General features: G+C 50.9%; 2 protein-coding genes across 3 annotated transcripts in view; both read right to left on the bottom strand.

Moving 5' to 3' along the window:
* The window catches only part of JRK (Jrk helix-turn-helix protein), a 387,231-nt gene that overhangs the window by 275,994 nt on the left and 92,062 nt on the right, over positions 1-19,175 (bottom strand). The window lies entirely within an intron of this gene.
* Positions 12,516-18,611, bottom strand: LOC126961020 (cytochrome P450 11B2, mitochondrial). Of its 2 annotated transcripts, XM_050801032.1 has the most exons (9): positions 18,373-18,611; positions 17,831-17,986; positions 15,592-15,791; positions 15,251-15,454; positions 14,804-14,958; positions 13,824-13,990; positions 13,346-13,424; positions 13,069-13,266; positions 12,516-12,629 (listed from the first exon to the last, which is right to left on the bottom strand). In XM_050801032.1, exons 1-9 carry the CDS (start codon positions 18,609-18,611, stop codon positions 12,516-12,518), a joined length of 1,512 nt encoding a protein of 503 aa, XP_050656989.1. The 2 variants fall into 2 exon arrangements, with proteins under 2 accessions (XP_050656989.1, XP_050656990.1); XM_050801033.1 differs by lacking the exon at positions 13,069-13,266.

The following is a 19,175-nucleotide window of genomic DNA, read 5'->3' as shown; positions in this document are numbered from 1 at the left end:
CAACCAAAAGCAGTAACATTCCTAGACGGATGGCAGAGATCAGTGCTACCGGTCAGAACCTGAAAAATGCACAGGTGAAGATTCCTGCCACATCCCCATTTGACTCTCCTGTTTTGCCTGTGCAGAAGACAAATGAATCCTGGAGAAAGGCGGATTTTTATAAGATTGACCAAGCCACCACTCCAATTGCAGTTACTGTACCAGATGTGGTTTCATTGCAGCAAGTGAATGCATGCCTGGTACATAGTATGTAGCTACCGAGCTGACAAATGCACTTTTCTCCATTTCTACCAGTAACAAACACCAGAAGCAGTTTGCTTTTAGCTGGCAAGGTTAGCAGTATACCTTCACTGTCCTCCTCAGGGATCTATTAACTCTCCAGCCTTGTTATAATTTAATTTGTAGGGATCTTGTCATAATTTACTTTGTAAGGATCACCTTTCCTTTCTGAAAGATGTCACACTGATGGATTACATTTATAATGTAATGCTAATTAGACCTAGAAGCAAGACATACCAATTGTTCTAGACTGATTATTAAGACATTTGTGTGAAAACACACCAGGTCCTATTGTGGGGAGGGGGGAGGGGGGAGGGATAGCATCAGGAGATATACCTAATGTAAATGACGAGTTAACGGGTGCAGCACACCAGCATGGCACATGTATACATAGGTAACAAACCTGCATGTTGTGCACATGTACCCTAGAACTTAAAGTACAATAATTAAAAAAGAGACATTTGTATGAAAGTGTGCTGCTGTGATTTGAATGTGTCCCCTCCAAAATCCAGTTGTCGCCGATTTGATAGTATTAAGAGCTGGGGCCTTTGAGAGATGGTTAGGCAATGAGGGCTCCACCCTCATGAATGGGATTAGGTCCCCTTGTAAAGGGGCTTGGCAGAGGGGATTTCATCACCCTTATGCCCTCTGACGTCTACCATGTGGGGACACATTGTTCCTTCCCTCCAGACGATGCAATGTTCAAGGTGCCACTTGGACACAGAGACCCAGCCTCCACCAGACACTGACCCTGCTGGTGTCCTGATCTTCGACTCTCAGCCACCACAACTGTGGGAAAATAAATTTCTATTCTTTATAAGTCACTCAGTCTTTAGTGTTTCTGTTATAGTCCACAAAATGGGCTAAGACAGATGGGAAATAAGCCCAACAGAAATTCAAGTCCCTTCTACGGCCACGAAATTTCTAGAAATCTGGTGGTGTGGGGCATGTCTAAATATCTCTTCTAAGGTGAATTACAAGCTGTAACATCTGGTCCCTCCTGCAATCAAAAAGGAGGCGCATTGCCTAGTAGACTCTTAGGACTTTCATGGTAAACATATATCTCATCTGGGTATGATCCAGCCCACTTTGTTTTAACCTAAAGTGCTGCTACTTATGAGTGGGACCCAGGACAGTGGAAGGCTCAGCAACAGGTCCCGGCCACCGTGCAACCTGCTCTGCTCATTGTGCCACATTTTCTAGCAGATCCAGTGATAACTGAAGTGGCAGTGGCAGATAGGCAAGCTTTCTGGAGCCTCGGTTGGGCCTGGTAGGTTAATCGCAGCACAAACCGCTGGGATTGCAGAACAAAGCTCTGTCATCCTGTGCTGATAACTACTCTCCTTTGAGAAAGAGATTTTGCTTGCTCCTGGGTCTTAGTAGAGAATAAACACGTTACCAGGGGCCGCTAAATTACCACATGACTGTCCTTGATTCGTGGGGTGTTGCATAAACCACTAAGCCTTAACATACCCCAGCAGCACTCTGTCAATGAATGGAATGGAAGGAGCATGTTCATGTGGCCTCAAGGAGGCCCAGAAAGCACAAATAAGTTATATGGAGAAGTGGCCCTAATGTCCATGTTGTCCACAATCCTGCTACACCATCTTCTCTCTCCCAGCCTGCACTTATGGCCTTATGTGGTTACCTGTATTTAGCTGGCAGAAAACAAGAAAACTAAAGTCAGGTTTAGAGATAGTTCTGCAAGAGATGTTGCTGTCATCCCAAAACAGACAGCTGCAGCACTGCAGCTACTTTCCGAGATGTCCCTGAAGGACAAAGGCAGAGGAAAATTCTCCCAGTGGGCAGAACTTTGGGCACTGAGCCTGGTTGTTCATTACGCTTGGAGGGAGAAATGGCCAGGCATGCAATGATATACAGATTTATGGGCTTTTGCCAATGATTTGGCTGGGGGTCAGGATCTAGGAAGCAAGATGACTGTAAAATGGGTGACTAGAGATTTTGAGGAAGAGTCATGTTGATAGATCTCTCTGAACAGGCAAAACATGTGAGGATCTTTGTGTCCCATGTAAATGCTTATCAAAGCGTGATCTCAGTAGAAGGGGATTTTCATAATCAAGTAGATAGGATGACCTATTCGTGAACACCAGCTCCCCAGCCATGCCTGTCATTGCCCAATGTGCTCCTGAATTAAGCAAACGTGGGAGCAAGGAAGGGGGTTATGCTTGCTCAGCAATGTGGTTTTGCACTGACGGTGCCAAATCGGCTACAGCTCCTGCTGAGTGCACAGTCTGCCAGCAGCATGCACCAACAGATAACTCGCAGAGTGATACGCTCCCTGGGGAGATCAGTCAGCAACCTGGTGGCAGGTCTATTACAGCCAGCCTGTTTCATCATGGATGGGAAGCATTATGTTCCTTTTGGGATACATACATACTTTCTTTGGATGTGCATTTTTTCTGCATTCAATGCTGCTGTCAAAACTATACATTTTTATTTCATCTCATAACTTTATATAAAATAAGATGTGTTGACTATATCATAGTATTTATTGTGCAGAAAGTCAAGAAGAATAAACACCACCAAGGGTTTTTGCACCTTCTTCTGGGGAGAGGATTAGGACAGCTGTATCACGTTAGGTGAAGTATGACCTTGTTTTTATTTTTATTTGAAGGTCGAGTATGATTTAAGGAGCTGTGTGTGGGTGCCAAGATGAGAAGAATGGAATGTGATGATTGGTTTTAGGTTTCCATCTGGCTAGGCTATGCATGAGTCTGCTGTGGCTGCCATAACAAAGTGCCATGGATTGGGTGGCTTAAATGACAAACGTTTATCTCTCACAGTTCCAGATGCTGAGCAGTCCACGATCGTGGTACCAGAAGGCTCGGTTTCTCCTGGGCCTCTCTGCTTAGACTGTAGATGGTTGCCTTACCTCTGTGTGCTCACGTGGCCTTTTTCCCTGCATGAGCACTCCTGGTATCTCTTCCTCTTCTAATAAAGACACTAGCCCCACTGGATTGAGACCCCATACATGTGACCTCACTTCGCCCTAATTACCTTCTTAGAGGCTCTACCTCCAAACAGAGTCACATTTGGGGCTAGAGCTTCGACATATAAATGGGGACGGGCACAATTCACTTCATAAAAGTCAAAAACTAGTCAAGTTGTTGCTGAAAAGAAATTTTTTAGATATGAATAAGATTTAAATCGGTAAACTTTGAGTAAAGTAAATTATACTCCAGAATGAGGATATGCCTCATCCAAACTAGTAAGTCCTTTAGAGGATGGCTGGAGGTCTCCTGAGGAAGAAGGAATGCTGCCTCCAGACAGCATTTGAATCAAGATCTCAACATTAGCTTCTCTCTGCATCTTCAGACTACTAGCCTACCCTGCATATTCTGGACTTCCCAGCAGAAACACTCTCATGAACCAATTCTGTAAAATAAATCCCTCTCTCATCTTGATTCAGTATTTCTGGAGAACTCTGGCTTATTCTAGAGAAGATTCATCAAAAAGAGATAACAACTGTAGCCATATACATATCAAACCACAGAGTCCCAAAATATATTCAGAAAACCTTGGGGAGGGGGTTCCAGATGGCCAACTAGAAGCAGCTAGTGTGTGCCACTCACTGGAGAGGAAACAAGGTAGCCAGGAAACACTAGCTCTTCAAGTGCATCATCTGAGAGACCACACTGGGCCTCAATCAGGAAGCAAGGGAACCCACAGAGAACAGAGAGGACTGAAGCTCGCCCCATGCTAATGCTTACCAAAGTGTGACCTCGATGGAGGAGGATTTTAATAATCCGGTACATACGAGAATCTGTTCGTGAACACCAGCCAGTCACTATCGCCAGCCACCCCTGTCATAACCCAGTGTACTCATGAATTCAGCAGACATGGGAACAGGGAAGGAGGTCACCGGTTTGGAGCCAGGAGAAGCTCTCTAACTTAGGGAAAGGCTGAGTGAGTGAGAGTCCACAAGGGGTCCACACCTCCCTCTTGGACCTTTGCAATCCTGGGCATGGGAGAACCTCTCTGATGCCCCAACCCCCAGGCCTCCAGACTGACACAGGGAGCTAGCTGGAGTTTTGCAGAGGCACCATTTAAGCCCACATGGAGCCCCACAGGTCTTGGATCCCCGAATAGCCTTGTGCCAGCTGCCATAGCCCCAATAGAGCCCACAGCTGTGGTGCCAAGGAATGGCCAGACTGCTGTGCTTCTCCTCACCAGGCAAGGCTCCACTCAGGCTTCCAGCACGGTGACCTAATCCCCACCTGAACACTGTGGGAGCACAGCTCTGTGTTCTCCTGGCATGCACCCAGACTGCAGCCCACATGATGTTCCCCAACCCCCATTGTTCCTTGCCAGACAAAGCTCACTGGCTTGGGCTTCCAGTACAGTAACCCCACCCCCGCCTGGACACTGTGGTGGGCTGTTCCTCTGTGTTCCTCTGGGTCAAAACTCCCAGAGGTAACAGACAATGCTTGGCACCCTTGCATGCCCCCAGCAGTGAAGTTTAGCATTGCTTGGGTAGGAGGGAAGTGTCAGCATGCCACATATCCCACAGCCACCAGTCTCCGTGGACCCAGCTGAGGGGTCCTGTCCTCCCCAGTGAAAGGTCCACAGCATAGCTGCCCTGCCCCTGCCTGAACTTTTATCTGCAGCCCAGAGCCTTTCTGAAAACCCAGCCCCTACAGGTCTGTGATCTTCCTTCAGCCTCCCACCACCTAAGCATTCTGCCTGCCCCTTTCTGAGAGTTTGGCCAGTGACCTGGGAACCATCCTGTCCCCTTCCTTATCACAGCCAGCACCTGAACCCTGAGCTAGCCTGACACAGGTCCAGCCCCTTTAGAACTCATGAATGCTGTCCAGTGGGCCATCCAGAGGTCTGGGAACTGGGGAGCTACCTACTCCATTTCAATTCTGCTGACACCTGACCACTTCCCTCAAGGCCTGAGGTCAGACCAGCCCAACCAGCTGACAACACCACAACCAACACCCACCCACACAGGCCCAAGGTGGAGCCTTTACAAGAAGCAGCAGCACTGCCACATGGAGACACCCCACTAACGTTAGACAGATTATTAGAGCAGAAAACTAACAGAGGAATTCTGGACTTAAACTTGACACTTGAACCATTGAACCTGATGGGCATCACAACCTCACTAACATCTTTTTTTTTACTTACTAATTATAGCCTTTCTGACTGGTATGAGATGGTATCTCACTGGTTTTGGTGGTTTTGATTTGCATGTCTCCAATGATCAGTAGTCTGAAGCATTTTTTCATGTATTTGTTGGCTGCTTGCGTGCCTTCTTTTGAGGAGTCTATGTTCATGGTCTGTGCCCAAGTCAGGTAGTGTTTGAAGTCAGGTAGTGTCATGCTTCTGGCCTTGTTCTTTTTGCTTAGGATTGTTTTGGCTATTTGGACCCTTTTTTGGTTTCTTTTAAATTTAGAGTAGTTTTTCTAATTCTGTGAAAAAAGACATTGATAGTTTGATAGGGATAGCATTGAATCTGTATATTGCTTTGGGCAGTCTGGCCATTTTAACAACTTTGCTTCTTCTGATCCATAAGCATGGGATGTTTTTCCATTTGTTTATATCATCTATGATTTCTTTCAGCAAATGTTTTGTAGTTCTCAAAGTACCCAATGCTAGGCTCTTGGAAAACACAGTCAATAGATCTTTCATTTACCTGATATGTCCCCCAAATTTAATTTAATTTAATTGATAGAAATATATTTTCCTCAAACAACTCTTTTTCAAATCCTAGTCTGTGTAACAATTGGTAAATTAGCAAAGTATATGTAAAGATTAGTGGCATTTGTGTGTAACCAAAGAAAAAGAGTGGTTGTGACATGGATCATACTGTCACATGTCCCTGAAGAACGTGGATCATGTCCCTGACATGGATCATACTGTTGTTCCAGGCCTTAACCTCTTCTTACTCCAGGCTGCTTGACTGACTCATCTCACACCAAGTTTTAAAATTTTTCAGTTTCCCTTTCTTATTTGTAAAGGGGCATATGTGTCACCTTCATGTAAAGGAAAACTTATTATGTTGACTCCCTCATCTTTGTAAATTTTGGGTCTTTGTTTGCCAACCCTCCTCATCCCAGGAGGGTTGGCCACCAGACTGGGGGTTGAATTGTTTCCTGGTGATCCATTAACCATGGATTGTACCATGGGTCAGGCATCTGCTCATCCGATACAGGACCCATTTGAGCCTAAACCTTCATCAAAACAAAAAATATAAACAAAAAAATCTGTTAAATGGAATCTGGAGGGCTCAGCCCTCCTAATGTGGACCTCAGTATTTGTCCTGCTGGGGCTGTGCTGAGGACCACGTGCCTTTGAGTCTGGCTGATAAAAGCCTTATGACCAAAAGGCCCCTATGGCTTGACCTTCATTAACCACACAACTTAGGCTCAGGGCCATGGCAATTGACCAAATAAGTGGGCCTGCCCTACAGAGCAATTAATGCTGGAGCTCGGCCTCAGGCTCATTATAAAACCATAGAGCTATAAACACAAGACCCGCATCAACTCAAGCAGGTGTCCACTAAAAAGAAAATGCTATGCGCACATCCCAGATGGCATCACTCTGGCCCAGGAGAACACTCAGGAGATGACATCGCCTTGGAGGACCTCACCTCACCTCAGCTCAAGAACTTGCCATTGGAGAAGATTTCTCCCCCAACTCAGGACACAACTTCATCCCAGGCTCTAAGATCTCAGCTCCCCAGCAATGCCCATGGACTGCCTTTCCTAATCTAAAAGTAAAGCAACAAGTGAACACACATAGCTCACTCCATTTTCTGTTTAAAGGGCCTTTACCGATTCCTGCACATGGGGGAGGATAATTTTAGAGCGCTGAGTTAATAATACAAAAACAGCAGTTCAACAGTAGTTTTTTAAACTAACTCTGAGATCAAAGGAAAAACATGTAAACAGCCAACTATGTTTTGTTAAAGATTCACAGGGGCATTGAGACCTGACCAAGGACAAAGAAGTTTTCAACCTCCTCAGACGCTTGCTGGCTCCCTGGAGTCTGTGGTCGTGGGTCACCTCTCAATCACGCCTCCCTCCTCTTCCCCTTTCCCTTAACTAAAAAGAGCCTACAATTTGCACTGTATTAAGATGGTCTTGGTGACACTAGTCTGCCATCTCCTCAGGTTGCTGGCTGTTGAATACCCCTGCTTTTCCTCCCACCAGCTCTTGTCTCTCGAGTTTGGTTTTCGTGCAGCAAGCAGCCGAGCCTGGGTTCAGCTACACGAGGGCATGAACTGGACACAGGACATGGATTGCTTTTCTTTCTTTGGTTTTAGTAATTGTAATGAGTTTCTGCAGCTTCCTGACTGCTTAGCCTATCACGTTAGTTTGCTTTGGCCGCAATAACAAAGTACCTGAACTGGGTGGCTTAACCAACAGAAAGTTGTTTTTCATAATTCCAGAGGCTAGAAGACTAAGGCGAAGGTGTTGGGGGTGGTGGTTTCTGCTCAAGCTTCTCTCCTTGGCTTATAGACCACATCACAGCGACACCCTCTGTTTGTGCCTGGGTTCTAATCCCTTTTCCTCCTAGGACACCTGTCATATTGGATTAGGGTCTATCCCAGTGACCTGGTTTCACATTGTTTATCTCTTTAAAGACTCTGTCTTCAAATACAGTAATATTCTGAGGTCCTGGGCTTAGGAGTTCAACACAGAAACTTCTGGGAGACACAACTCACCTATAACACCCATGGTCCTTATAAAATCCCTGATCTCCAGGACCACCCACACTCCTACACTCCCATGCCCAAGGGACACCTGGAAAAGGTTGATACTCTCTGTGCCACTCTGAAAATTAATGGAGATTATTGCTTTCCCCAGAAGGTACTTGTCTCACATCAACATCTTACCCCCAGGGAAAGGACCACTCACTCTCCAGGAACTTCTCCTACTAATCCTCTCCAGGATCCTACCATGACCTTCTGCCCTGCATCTCTAACCATCACAACCACTCTTTTTCCTTGGTTACACACAAATGCCACTAATCCTTACATATACCTTCCTAATTTGTCCATTGTTATCCTCCAAAAACATAATTGATCAACTTGCTACCTTGACACAAGCAACACACCAAGTAGTATTATTCAAATATATGTGTAGTTGTCAAGTGCACTGAAATCGTGTTGTACAAATTCAATGCAATTCCCATCAAAATGCCAACATCATTCTTCACAGAACTAGGAAAAACAGTCCTAAAACTCTTATGGAATCAAAAAAGAGCCCCCATAGCCAAAGCAAGACTAATCAAAAAGAACAAATCTGGAGGCATCACATTACCTTATTTCAAGCTATACTATAAGGCCATAGTCACCAAAACAGCATGGTACTGGTATAAAAGTAGGCACATAGACCAATGGAACAGAATAGAGAACCCAGAAATAAACCCAAATAGTTACAGCCAACTGATCTTCGACAAAGCAAACAAAAACATAAAGTGGGAAAAAGGCACCCTATTCAACAAATGGTGCTGGGATAATTGGCAAGCCACATGCCGGAAAATGAGAATGGGTCCTCGTCTTTCACCTTACACAAAAATCAACTCAAGATAGATCAAAGACTTAAATCTAAGACCTGAAACTATACAAATTCCAGAAGATAACATTGGAAAAACTCTTCTAGACATTGGCTTAGGCAAGGATTTCATGACCAAGAACCCAAAAGCAAATACAATAAACACAAAGATAAATAGCTGGGACTTAATTAAACTAAAGAGCTGTTGTAATGCAAAAGGAACAGTCAGCAGAGTAAACAGGCAACCCACAGAGTGGAGAAAACCCTCACAATCTATACATCTGACAAAGGACTAATATCCGGAATCTATAGTCAACTCAAACAAATTAGCAAGAAAAAAACAAACCAACCCGTCAAAAAGTGGGCTAAGGACACGAATAGACAATTCTCAAAAGAAGATATACAAATGGCCAACAAACATAAGAAAAAATGCTCAACATCACTAATGATCAGGGAAATGCAAATCAAAACCACAATGCGATACCATCTTACTCCTGCAAGAATGGTCATAATCAAAAAATAGAAAAAATAGATGTTGACATGGATGCAATGAACAGGGAACACTTCTAACTACCGGTGGGCGTGTAAACTAGTACAGCCACTGTGGAAAACAGTGTGGAGATTTCCTAAAGAACTAAAAGTAGAACTACCATTTGATCCAACAATCCCATTACTGGGTATCCACTCAAAAGAAAAGAAGTCATTATACAAGAAAGATACTTGCACACGCATGTTTACAGCAGTACAATTTGGAAGTGCAAAAATGTGGAACCAACCCAAACACCCATCAATCAACGAGTGGATAAAGAAACTGTGCATATATATATATATATATATATATAGGAATACTGCTCAACCATAAAAAAGAATGAAGTCATAGCATTCACAGTGATCTGGAATTATGCTAAGTGAAGTAACTCTGGAATGGGAAACCAAGCATCGTATGTTCTCACTCATAAGTTGGGGCCAAGCTATGAGAATGCAAAGGCATAAGAATGATACAATGGACTTTGGGAACTCAGGGAGAAAGGGTGGGAAAAGGGTGAGGGATAAAAGACTACAAATAGTGTGCAATGTATACTGCTCGGGTGATGGCTGCACCAAAATCGCACAAATCACCACTAAAGAACTTACTCTTGTAACCAAACACTACCTGTTCCCCAATAACCTATGGAAATAAAAGCAATTTTAATGAAATAAAATAAAATCATGTTGTACATATGAATATATACATAATCACACTTTTAAATACACTTTGCAACCCCACCCAGATACTGTTAGAGACTCTGGAAATTTCAGATCTACTTCATTGGCTAATAGCATATTCACGGAGAGCCGAACTATGGATCTATAGGATTTGTAGGTAGCCGAGCTACGGACCACCTACAAAGATCCCCTGTGCTTCGTGCTCCCTCCTTCCACTCACATGTCTATTTAAAGTCTTCCTGCTGTTTAGGGCATCTGACACCCTGCTCTGTAATGTCTCATCTCTCATGACCCTAGCGCTTTCTCAATATGGCATCCAAGCATCACCAGGCCAATCATGTAATCATCGTTTTTATTTTCTGTGCTTCTGATGCCTTTCTGGGCTTGCATCCTGGAAAGGATGCCCTACCAGGGCTGGCCAATTACTACAGATGGTCAAGGTCCCCCCAGTGAATGCCTTTCCTGTGAAGTCTCACCAGGGCAAGCCCTGTGCCAGCCACCTTCTCCATGGGGCTCGCGCACTCCAGGCCACAGTTCCCCTGCACAGATGCCCCCAGAGTCAGGCACCAGACAGCCAGCAACAATCCCCGTGACTCGGAACCCTGGGTAATCATGCAAAGCAATCAGTCCCAAGCCTGCCTACCCTGCTTTCACTGGTTCCTCCCCCAGGAAGAACTAAACCTCTGCCTCCAGATTGACCCAGCTGCTTGCAATGTGGTCATGATGGCAAGAACAGCCCTGCCACTGCACACTGTCAGTAGCAGACTGTTTTTCAACCACAGTAGTCTCCTGGCCTGTGGGTCTCACCACAACTGAGTAAGAATTAAGCCTACATTTAAAAACCACAAAAAGTTACGTATGGAACAGAGTTGCCTGGAATTACAGACACAGACATGCACACACACACATGCACACACAGGCACACATTTCACTGCTAAGTTCTGAATAAACTCAGTGAATCGTGCCACTGTCAATTTCCTGTTTTGAAGACTGTTCTATATAAATGCAAGCTGCTGACAGTGGAAGGCTGTGTGAAGGGTGTGGGGGACCCATCTCTATATATATGTCAACAAATTGGAATGTGTCTATAATAATTTTGAGATAAAAGGCTTTAAAATAGTTTTCCAAGGTTTATTTTAGGATCCCATGATCTGGTGCTGACTAGGGAGTTGGACGGGTATCTGTGAGAGCCCCATAAACAAGAAAGCCACCTCTGAGGTGTGCACCTCGCTCCTCCCTTATTCCTTTCCCAGGCTGCGCTGCATTGCCGAGGGAGGGGAAGCGACCTGCAATCACAGGGTGACTGGCCTGAGGCCCTGAGTCCCAGAACTACTAAACACACCTGGAATGATAACCTAAGTATTTCCCCCTCCAAGGGGAAACAAATGCTCTGATCCTCATCAGCCACCATGAACTGGCTGCTGAGATCTTTGCCCCAGTGAAAGTCCCAGGGGATAAAGAGGATCTGGCTGGGTGCTTCCTCTCCCTGCACGGGAGAACTGTGGAGTGGCCAGTTCAGGAGGGGTCAACTCTCTCTGCTGGATTAGGAGCACATGAGGCCCAAGGCAGGTTCATGTTGGGAACTGCAGCATCCCTGTGCCCACCCCAGGTCATGGCACGTGGCATGGCTCCGTATCAACCAGAGGAATGAGTGAATAAAAGGCATCTGAGTCCTTGTTGGCCCAATCCTGTCTCTCCTGTTCCCAGAAACATTTCTGGAACCACACCCAAGATTCCCACCCCACATGACCCTTCCATCTCCTCAGAGCATCCTCAGGACCTTCCTCAAGGGACAGCACGGGAAGCAGAGGACCCAACACTCGCTGCTGGAATGAGGCCTGGTCCATGAAAGACGAGGCCTGGGGCATGGGGTTGACATGATCAGCTGGGGAACACACGTCCCTCGAGACTCAGTTGTATCACTTGAAAGTGGGGATGTGTCAGGACAAGTGACCACAGGGTCTTTTTACTCTACCCTGCAGGACCCTGTTCCAGGGTGACAACTTTCAGAGAGCTCAGGGCATGCTCGAGCTGCCTGGGAGGCAGGCTGCAGGAGGGAGCTTGACTGCACTCTGAGGTGCTGGGATCCCGCTTAATGACTCTGACACAGTCTGCACAGAGGCCGTGGCCAGGGGAGAGGAACAGGGACATGTGAGAGTAGGCAAGAGGGCAAGGGACAGAATCACGGTGCCCTTGCATGGCCACACGAGGAGCCTGGAGCCAGCGTTGGGAGGGGTAGAGTCAAGCTGTCCAGAGGGCACTGCTTGCTGGAGAAGGGGCCAGGTGGGGCTGGGGACAAGGCCAGGCCCAGCCAGCAAGATCGTCCCCAGCTGTGCCCTGGCCTTGCTGTTTGGTAAAGCTGGAAAGCCCCAGTCCTGCAGGCCCTGGGGAGTTCCATTTATGCAGGAGCTGGCTGGACAGAGGGGTGACTCAGGAAGCTGTGCACCTGGGGTCAGGCAGAGGAAGGCTGGTGGCCAGGCTGGGACCCTGGGTGCAGAGGCGCGACTAGTTGATCGCTCTGAAAGTGAGGAGGGGGAACGTGCCGGGCCTCAGTATGAAGCTGTAGACCATCTTTATATCCTCTTTGGTTAGTGTCTCCACCAGGAAGTGTTTCAGCACCTAGGACAGAGGCTGGGTTTCCATCTGGCCTGGTCAGCAGCCCATGGACCTGGGGCAGCTTCCTCCCATCCTCCCAGGTGCAGCAATTATGCTGAAGGGGGAGCAGCAGCCTGGGCCCCAACCTGTCCCATTCCTGACCAGCCCCACCTTACAGACCAGGCCCAGACTGAATCCTACCCAGGTCTTGCCCAAGCCCCATTATCCTGTACAGGCTCCACCCCACTCCCCTAGTCCCCACCTCACTGTTTAGAAGTAACCTCACCCAGATCCTACACTGTCTTGCTCAGCACAGACCCTCCCTGGTCACGCCGACCTCAACCAGCCAAGGCCCCATCCGGTTCCCAGATGTCAATCACACCATGCAAGCCCCGCCCCCAGGGTGCAGGCCCCGCCTCTGCTGCCCAGGTCCCGCCCCCGCCCCCGCCCCCGGCCTGCTCACATGGTGCAGCAGCAGCAGCATCTCCGTTTCTGCCAGGCGCCGCCCCAGGCACTGGCGCATGCCAAAGCCAAAGGGCACGTTGTGGAAGTTCTTTCCAGAGCCCCTGATGTCTAGCCAGCGCTGGGGATTGTAGCGCTCAGGCCTCGGGAACAAGGCGGGGTTGCGACCCAGCGAGTAGAGGAAAACCTGCACCAGTGTCTGCGGACGGTGCAGAGCGGGGATCAGGGAATGATTGGGGAGGGAGGTTCTCAGCTGGAGGGGTGTGGGGCTCACTCACCCCGGCTGGGATGTGGTAGTTCTGAAGCACCAAGTCTGAGCTCACCACTCGCTCCAAAAACAGACCCACAGGGTAGAGCCTGGAGGTGGGGGCATCCACAGAAAGGGTCCTCAGCTGGACGGGGCTTCCCGTGCCCTCTGCAGCCTTCCTACCCAAGACCCCGCTAGAAGTCCCTGGCCCACGGGAAGCCCAGGTCTTGAGGAAGTGCTTCCTTGCACCTGCTGAGTCCGGCCAAACCTCCCCTAACTTGAGCAGCCCCAAGCCCAGAAGGACATGCCCCACGTTAATTCCAGGGCATTGAAGAGAGATTGCAGAGGAATAAGAGCTCCCTGTCCTTGAGGGAGAGGAAGAGCAGGTGCAGGGGGAATGGGCTGCTGGGTGACGCTGCTTATCAGCCCAGCTTCTGTCTGCCACCACCCAGTGGGGGCTGCTCTCCAGCAGGGGCCAGGGCCACAGGGAAGGCTCAGCTAGCACCCACCTCAAGGTCTCCTTGAGGGCCGCCCGCAGCAAGGGCAGCTCGGTGGTTGCCTTCTGAGGATGTTCACTGATGCTGGCGGCGGCGGCCAGGCTCTCCTGGCGCAGGGCCTGCTGCACGTCGGGGTTCCGAGCCAGCTCAAAGAGTGTCATCAGCAAGGGAAACGCCGTCTGCAGGAGCCACAGCTGCAGGGTCAGACCTTGCACAGGAGGACTCAGCCCCCGGGACACCCCTCCCAGGACAACCTCCCTGTGAGGGGTGGAGACATGCATGCCCTGAGCATGACAGAGCCCTGGGACCCTGGATCTGAAACCTTGATGACCACTTGGGCCAGTTTCCCTGACTTCTTCAGGGAAAGGTGACCCCCATCTCCACCAAGGCCCAGGTTCCCTGCAGCCTCTTCAGGGTGGGTTCTCACAGCCACCATTAGGGCAGGGGGGCCAAACCTCAGCATCATCCAGGGAGTCCTGGAGCCCCAGCTCCCTCTGCTTCCATTGGATCCTCCCCACGGGGCACCCACAGTCCCCTCTGCACTGGCTGGAGCCTGTGCTGCTGTCTTCCTCACAACCCTGCCCTCCCATGGATCTCCATTTCTGGCCCCAGGTGACCAGGCACACTGGGAAGGGTGCCCTGTGGAGTCCTCCAGCCACCTCTCATCCCTCCTTCTCCTTGTACACCCAGAGCTTTCCAATGGGGACTGAGCTGCTGTGTGTCTAGGGCCTCGTCCAGCTGTCTTCCAGCCTGGAGCACATTTCCCCACACAGGTAACTGCAAACTCTGTCTCCTGTGAGAGGGAGCTCCCATTTCCCCTCCCCTGCAAATCTCATCCCTTAATAAATGGAGGGGGAAGGCTGAGGGCAACAGAAATGTAGGGCCCGTAGCCTGGGGATGGGCCATGTGGGTGCTGTGTGGCATTGGCAGGCACTGCCTGGGAGGCAGGCTTGGCATCACCCTCTCTGGGTGGGGCTGGTTGCCGGCCTGACCGTGTCCACGCTCCCTGCAGTGAGTTCCATAGAGTTGGCCTTGATGGCTTCTAGTGACAGTTCTGCATTCAACAGGAGCTCCGCCACGATGCCTGTATAGTGCTGAGGGCGGCTGAAGGCCAGTTCCTGATAGATTTTCTGGATACAGTTGTCGCCTGTCCGGGGAGCGGGACACAGGCCTCAGTCCTTGGTGCTGGGAAGCGTCCTTCAGTGTCCTCCTCCTGCCCAGGCTGCCCCAATACCCAAGTCTCCCTGCTCTCATCCCAAATTCTCCGGATCAGCCCAGCCCAGCCCAGCCCCAGCCTCACTCCCAATCTCCCTGGCAGGAAGGTGAGGAATCCCCAGCCCCTCCCTGTGGCCTCCATTCCCCGCTGGGTGGTGGAGTGGAACAAATTGGGCCCCCATGGTGTCCCTTCTCCATAGCACTGCCTGGGTCCCTGGCCTCACCGTACTGGAAGATGCAGTCCCAGGCCTCAAAATGCTCCTTCCACACCTTGGGACTGGTCCAGCGAGACAGGCTCCTGGGCATGAACATGAGCTGGACGGTGGATTTGAACATGACCTCCAGGGCATGGAGGAAGCTCAGGGTGGCAGAGCTGGGGCTGTGACCAACCAGGCCCAGCCGCTCTCCAAAAAGAGCTAAGTTGCTGGCTGCGGGGAGGATGAACTGCTGAGCACAAGGAAGCCCCGGGCCTCCGGGCTGCCTCCCCCCACTCCCTCCAGCCCCCCATCCCCGTCCCTGGCCACTCCAGGGTCTCTGAGGCTGGACCTTCCCACCTGGCCCACACCTTCTATGGTGTAGTGGAAGATGCTGGGCTGGACGTCCAGGGTCACGCTGTCCCGGGCGTTCTGCAGCACCTTATTCCTCAGGGCCTGGGAGAAGTCCCTGGCCACCGCATCCACCATCGGGAGGAACCTCTGCACAGCCTTGGGCGACAGCACATCTGGGTTCAGCCGCAATCGATTGAAGCGCCATTCAGGCCCATTCCTACAGAGGCCAGGGCAGAGCTTGTGAGGCCGCCCCAGCAAGACACAGGCCCTGACCCGTATCCCATCCTCCTTGTCCCTGAGGGGAATCGGCCTGCAGGGAGCTGACTGGGGGCCCTGGTGGAAGCTGCCTGTTTGTGTTCGAGCTGCAGCCTTTTCTCAGAGCGGCCTCCAGGTGCTGGGCAGAGGCCACTCAGGTCCAATCAGGGATGAGACGGTAGTTTCTGCCCGCAGGTGCTGAGGAGGTAACAGGTCATTCCTGGGACCTGGCACCCCAAGGCTGGCACCACCTCACCCATGCAGGCCCTCCCTGTAGTGGGGGGGAGGGCTTTTCTCCTAAGGAGGAGGTGATCTCTGGTATCAAGCTTTGCCCATCTCGCCCACACAGTGTTCAAGGGGAGAGCCCCTCGCTGCCCTCTCCTCCCCGCCCTTCCCTGTCCTGGGCACAGTGCCTCTGGGGCAGCAGTCTCTGCCTGTCTCTGTGAAGCATCTGCATCTTCTCCAGGGCAGGAACCGAGCTCTGTGCCTCATGCCATCCTCACCCACAGCCAGAGTGTGTTGGGGCTCCATGGATGCCCCCATGGAATGGTGGGGAGGAATTTCCTCTCTCAGCCACATTCCTGCAAAACTCCTTTATTTATGTCCAGCCGGCTGCTGTCCGAGTTGACAGTGATGACAGACAGAAGATGCGCATGTACACGTGTGCCCGTGCAAGACCTCAACACACATGTGTGAAGAGACACATGTACACGTGTGCACAGACACTACACCCATGCCGGCACCTGCACATGCACACACACAGACACCCGTGCACACACACCACACCTCATACATGCACACACCCAGACACGTGTACACGCACATGCGCACACAGAGACACCCGTGCACACACACCACACCTCATACATGCACACACCCAGACACGTGTACACGCACATGCGCACACAGAGACACCCGTGCACACACACCACACCTCATACATGCACACACCCAGACACGTGTACACGCACATGCACACACAGAGACAGCCGTGCACACAAACCACACATCATACATGCACACACAGACACTCGGGTACACACACATGCACACATGTGCAAATGCAGGTGCAGAGGAACACACAGCATGTGCACAGATGCGAGACACGCACACACACCGGAGCACTCTCCTTCCTTCTGTTATGCGCACACAGCCTCCTGGACCTGCCTTCCTGGGTCCTGACTCCCTCCCAGATGTTGTCTGTCGGCCAGCCTCAGTGAAGGCCCTGAACCACAGGTGCCCTTTTACCTAAATCCCGCTATTCCCAAGAGAATTCCTTTCCCGCCATGGAGAGGGGGCTGTCACCACTGTGACATCCTCGTCCAGTCCTTCCCCTGTCCTAATGGCAACGTCCCTGCAGGTGACCGACTTCAAGCGCCAGCCTCTCCCTGTCCACCTGACCAGGCGCCACCCTCTCCACGGGCCAGGAAACATCCTCCCCAGTGCCATCAACCGCCCCACCTCGTGCCTTGCTTCTGAGAACAATGGAGCCACCAGCCACCTGCGTCCCCACCTGCCTCCTGCCCAGGACTGTCCCCATCACGAAGGTTTACCGGGACTATAGGGACCATGAGCGCCGTGAGGGAGGCTGCGGCCCTGGTCAACACCAGGCTCAGCGCTCACAGCCTGTGACCTGGGCCAGTGGGAGTCCCCTTCTCAGGACCCCAGTTTTCTGACCTGTGGGAAGGAGAGTCCCCAGACCGCAAGAGAAAGAAGCCGCCGAGGTCGGTGCAGAGCGGGTTCTCGCTACACAGAAGGGCTCATTGCTCTGCGTTCTCTCCTCTGCAAAGGTGCCCGTGCCCATTTCTCCACCACTGTCCTGCTTCCCCTAGTTGCAGGGCAGACGTGACCCCACGGGATGGCCATCCTCCGGGCTGGGTGCTCACCCTCACAGCCCACCACACAGGCTCAGAGTGGATGTGCTTTCGGGTCCTGCCTCTTTCACCTCCCCACCACACCCAGGCTGCCCACCCTGCTCCCAGATCCCAGCTCGCCCCTCACAGCAAGAACACGCCACATTTGTGCCCACGATGTTGTCTGTAGGCCACCCAGGGCTCCAGGCTCATCCTGTGGGGATGTAGGCCGTCCACCTGCTGTAGCTTCTCTACGTCTTCCGGCAGCATCACACACACCATTCGTGGTCCTCCCAAGTGGTATCTATGGGGCCAAGCACAAGGCCCTGCTGGATGGGGTCATGTCTCCCCGGCCGCACTCTGCATTCCCAATCCAAAGTGTCTCCTGTCCACCCATCCCGCTCCGGGATTAGCGGCTTCACAGCTGAAGCCCTCCTGCTGGCTCCTCGGAAGGTCTCAACTTTAGTGCCTCTGAGTCCTGCCCTCTCTGCAGCGAGCTGGGGTTTGCTCTGCACCATCCCCTGCACTGGCAGAACCACAGACCAGCACATGCTGCACTCCCTCCCCATCCTCCAAAGGATGCAGAGTGCCGGGGCCTGCTGGGAACAGCAGTGCTGTGTGCCCGGCAGGGTCCTGGGCAGCAGGGGCAGGGCTCTGGGTGTTCCCAGCGAGGGCCAGGGAGGGCTTTACCTGAAAATGGGCCCCAGTTCCTGGAAGGTCTGATGTACCTCCAGGTGCAGGTGCTCATAACCCTGCTCCCTCCAGATCTGCAGCAGCCTCAGCCACCTGTTGCCTGGACGCTGGGGTATGGCTTCAAAGGGCAGCACCGTACTAGGGGCCCGGGCGGCTCTGGTGCTTAGTGCCTGTGCCCTTTGCAGGGACAGCCAGGGCGCTGCCATGCACACCTCTGCCTTTGCTCTGAGTGCCATTCCAATGCTCCCTCCACCCTGTTCAGCCCAAATCCTTTTATCTCACCCGGGAACCTGCCCTGGAAACAGATCACGTCATGGGAGAACTGGCTCTGGACCTGCCTGAAACTCTCAGAGCGAAGGTCAAGGCTGGAGGCCCCCAGCCAAAGGTAGATGAAGGAGAAGTCAGGTGCCTAATCCACTATTGCTGCAAGTCCTGCTGGTCTGAGGATGCTGAGAAGATGCGTGGGGTCTGGACAAGGGTCTATGCTGGTGGCAGGTGGTGGGACATGGCCTCTCCTTTCTCCAGGACTGAAAGGAGCAAAATGGATGGGGACTTTATCTTATCGTGAGATGAGAGGGGGCCTTGGATTCTTTTAATAGACTTTATTTTTATACCACAGATTTAGTTCATTGCAAACTTGATCCAAAACTGCAGAAAATTTCCATGTAGCCCCTGCCCTGACACAGGCACATCCTGCACCACAGGAGCACGCTGGTTCCATGTGAGGAATCTGGATACGCTGTTATCAACCAGGGTCCTGGATTGACATGGGGTCTCCTCCTGGTGGTGAACATTCTGTG

This window comes from Macaca thibetana, chromosome 8 (assembly GCF_024542745.1).
Source record: "Macaca thibetana thibetana isolate TM-01 chromosome 8, ASM2454274v1, whole genome shotgun sequence".
Lineage (NCBI taxonomy): Eukaryota > Metazoa > Chordata > Mammalia > Primates > Cercopithecidae > Macaca > Macaca thibetana.
Note: the sequence above shows the minus strand (reverse complement) of the source record. Positions and strands in the feature narration are given on the sequence as shown.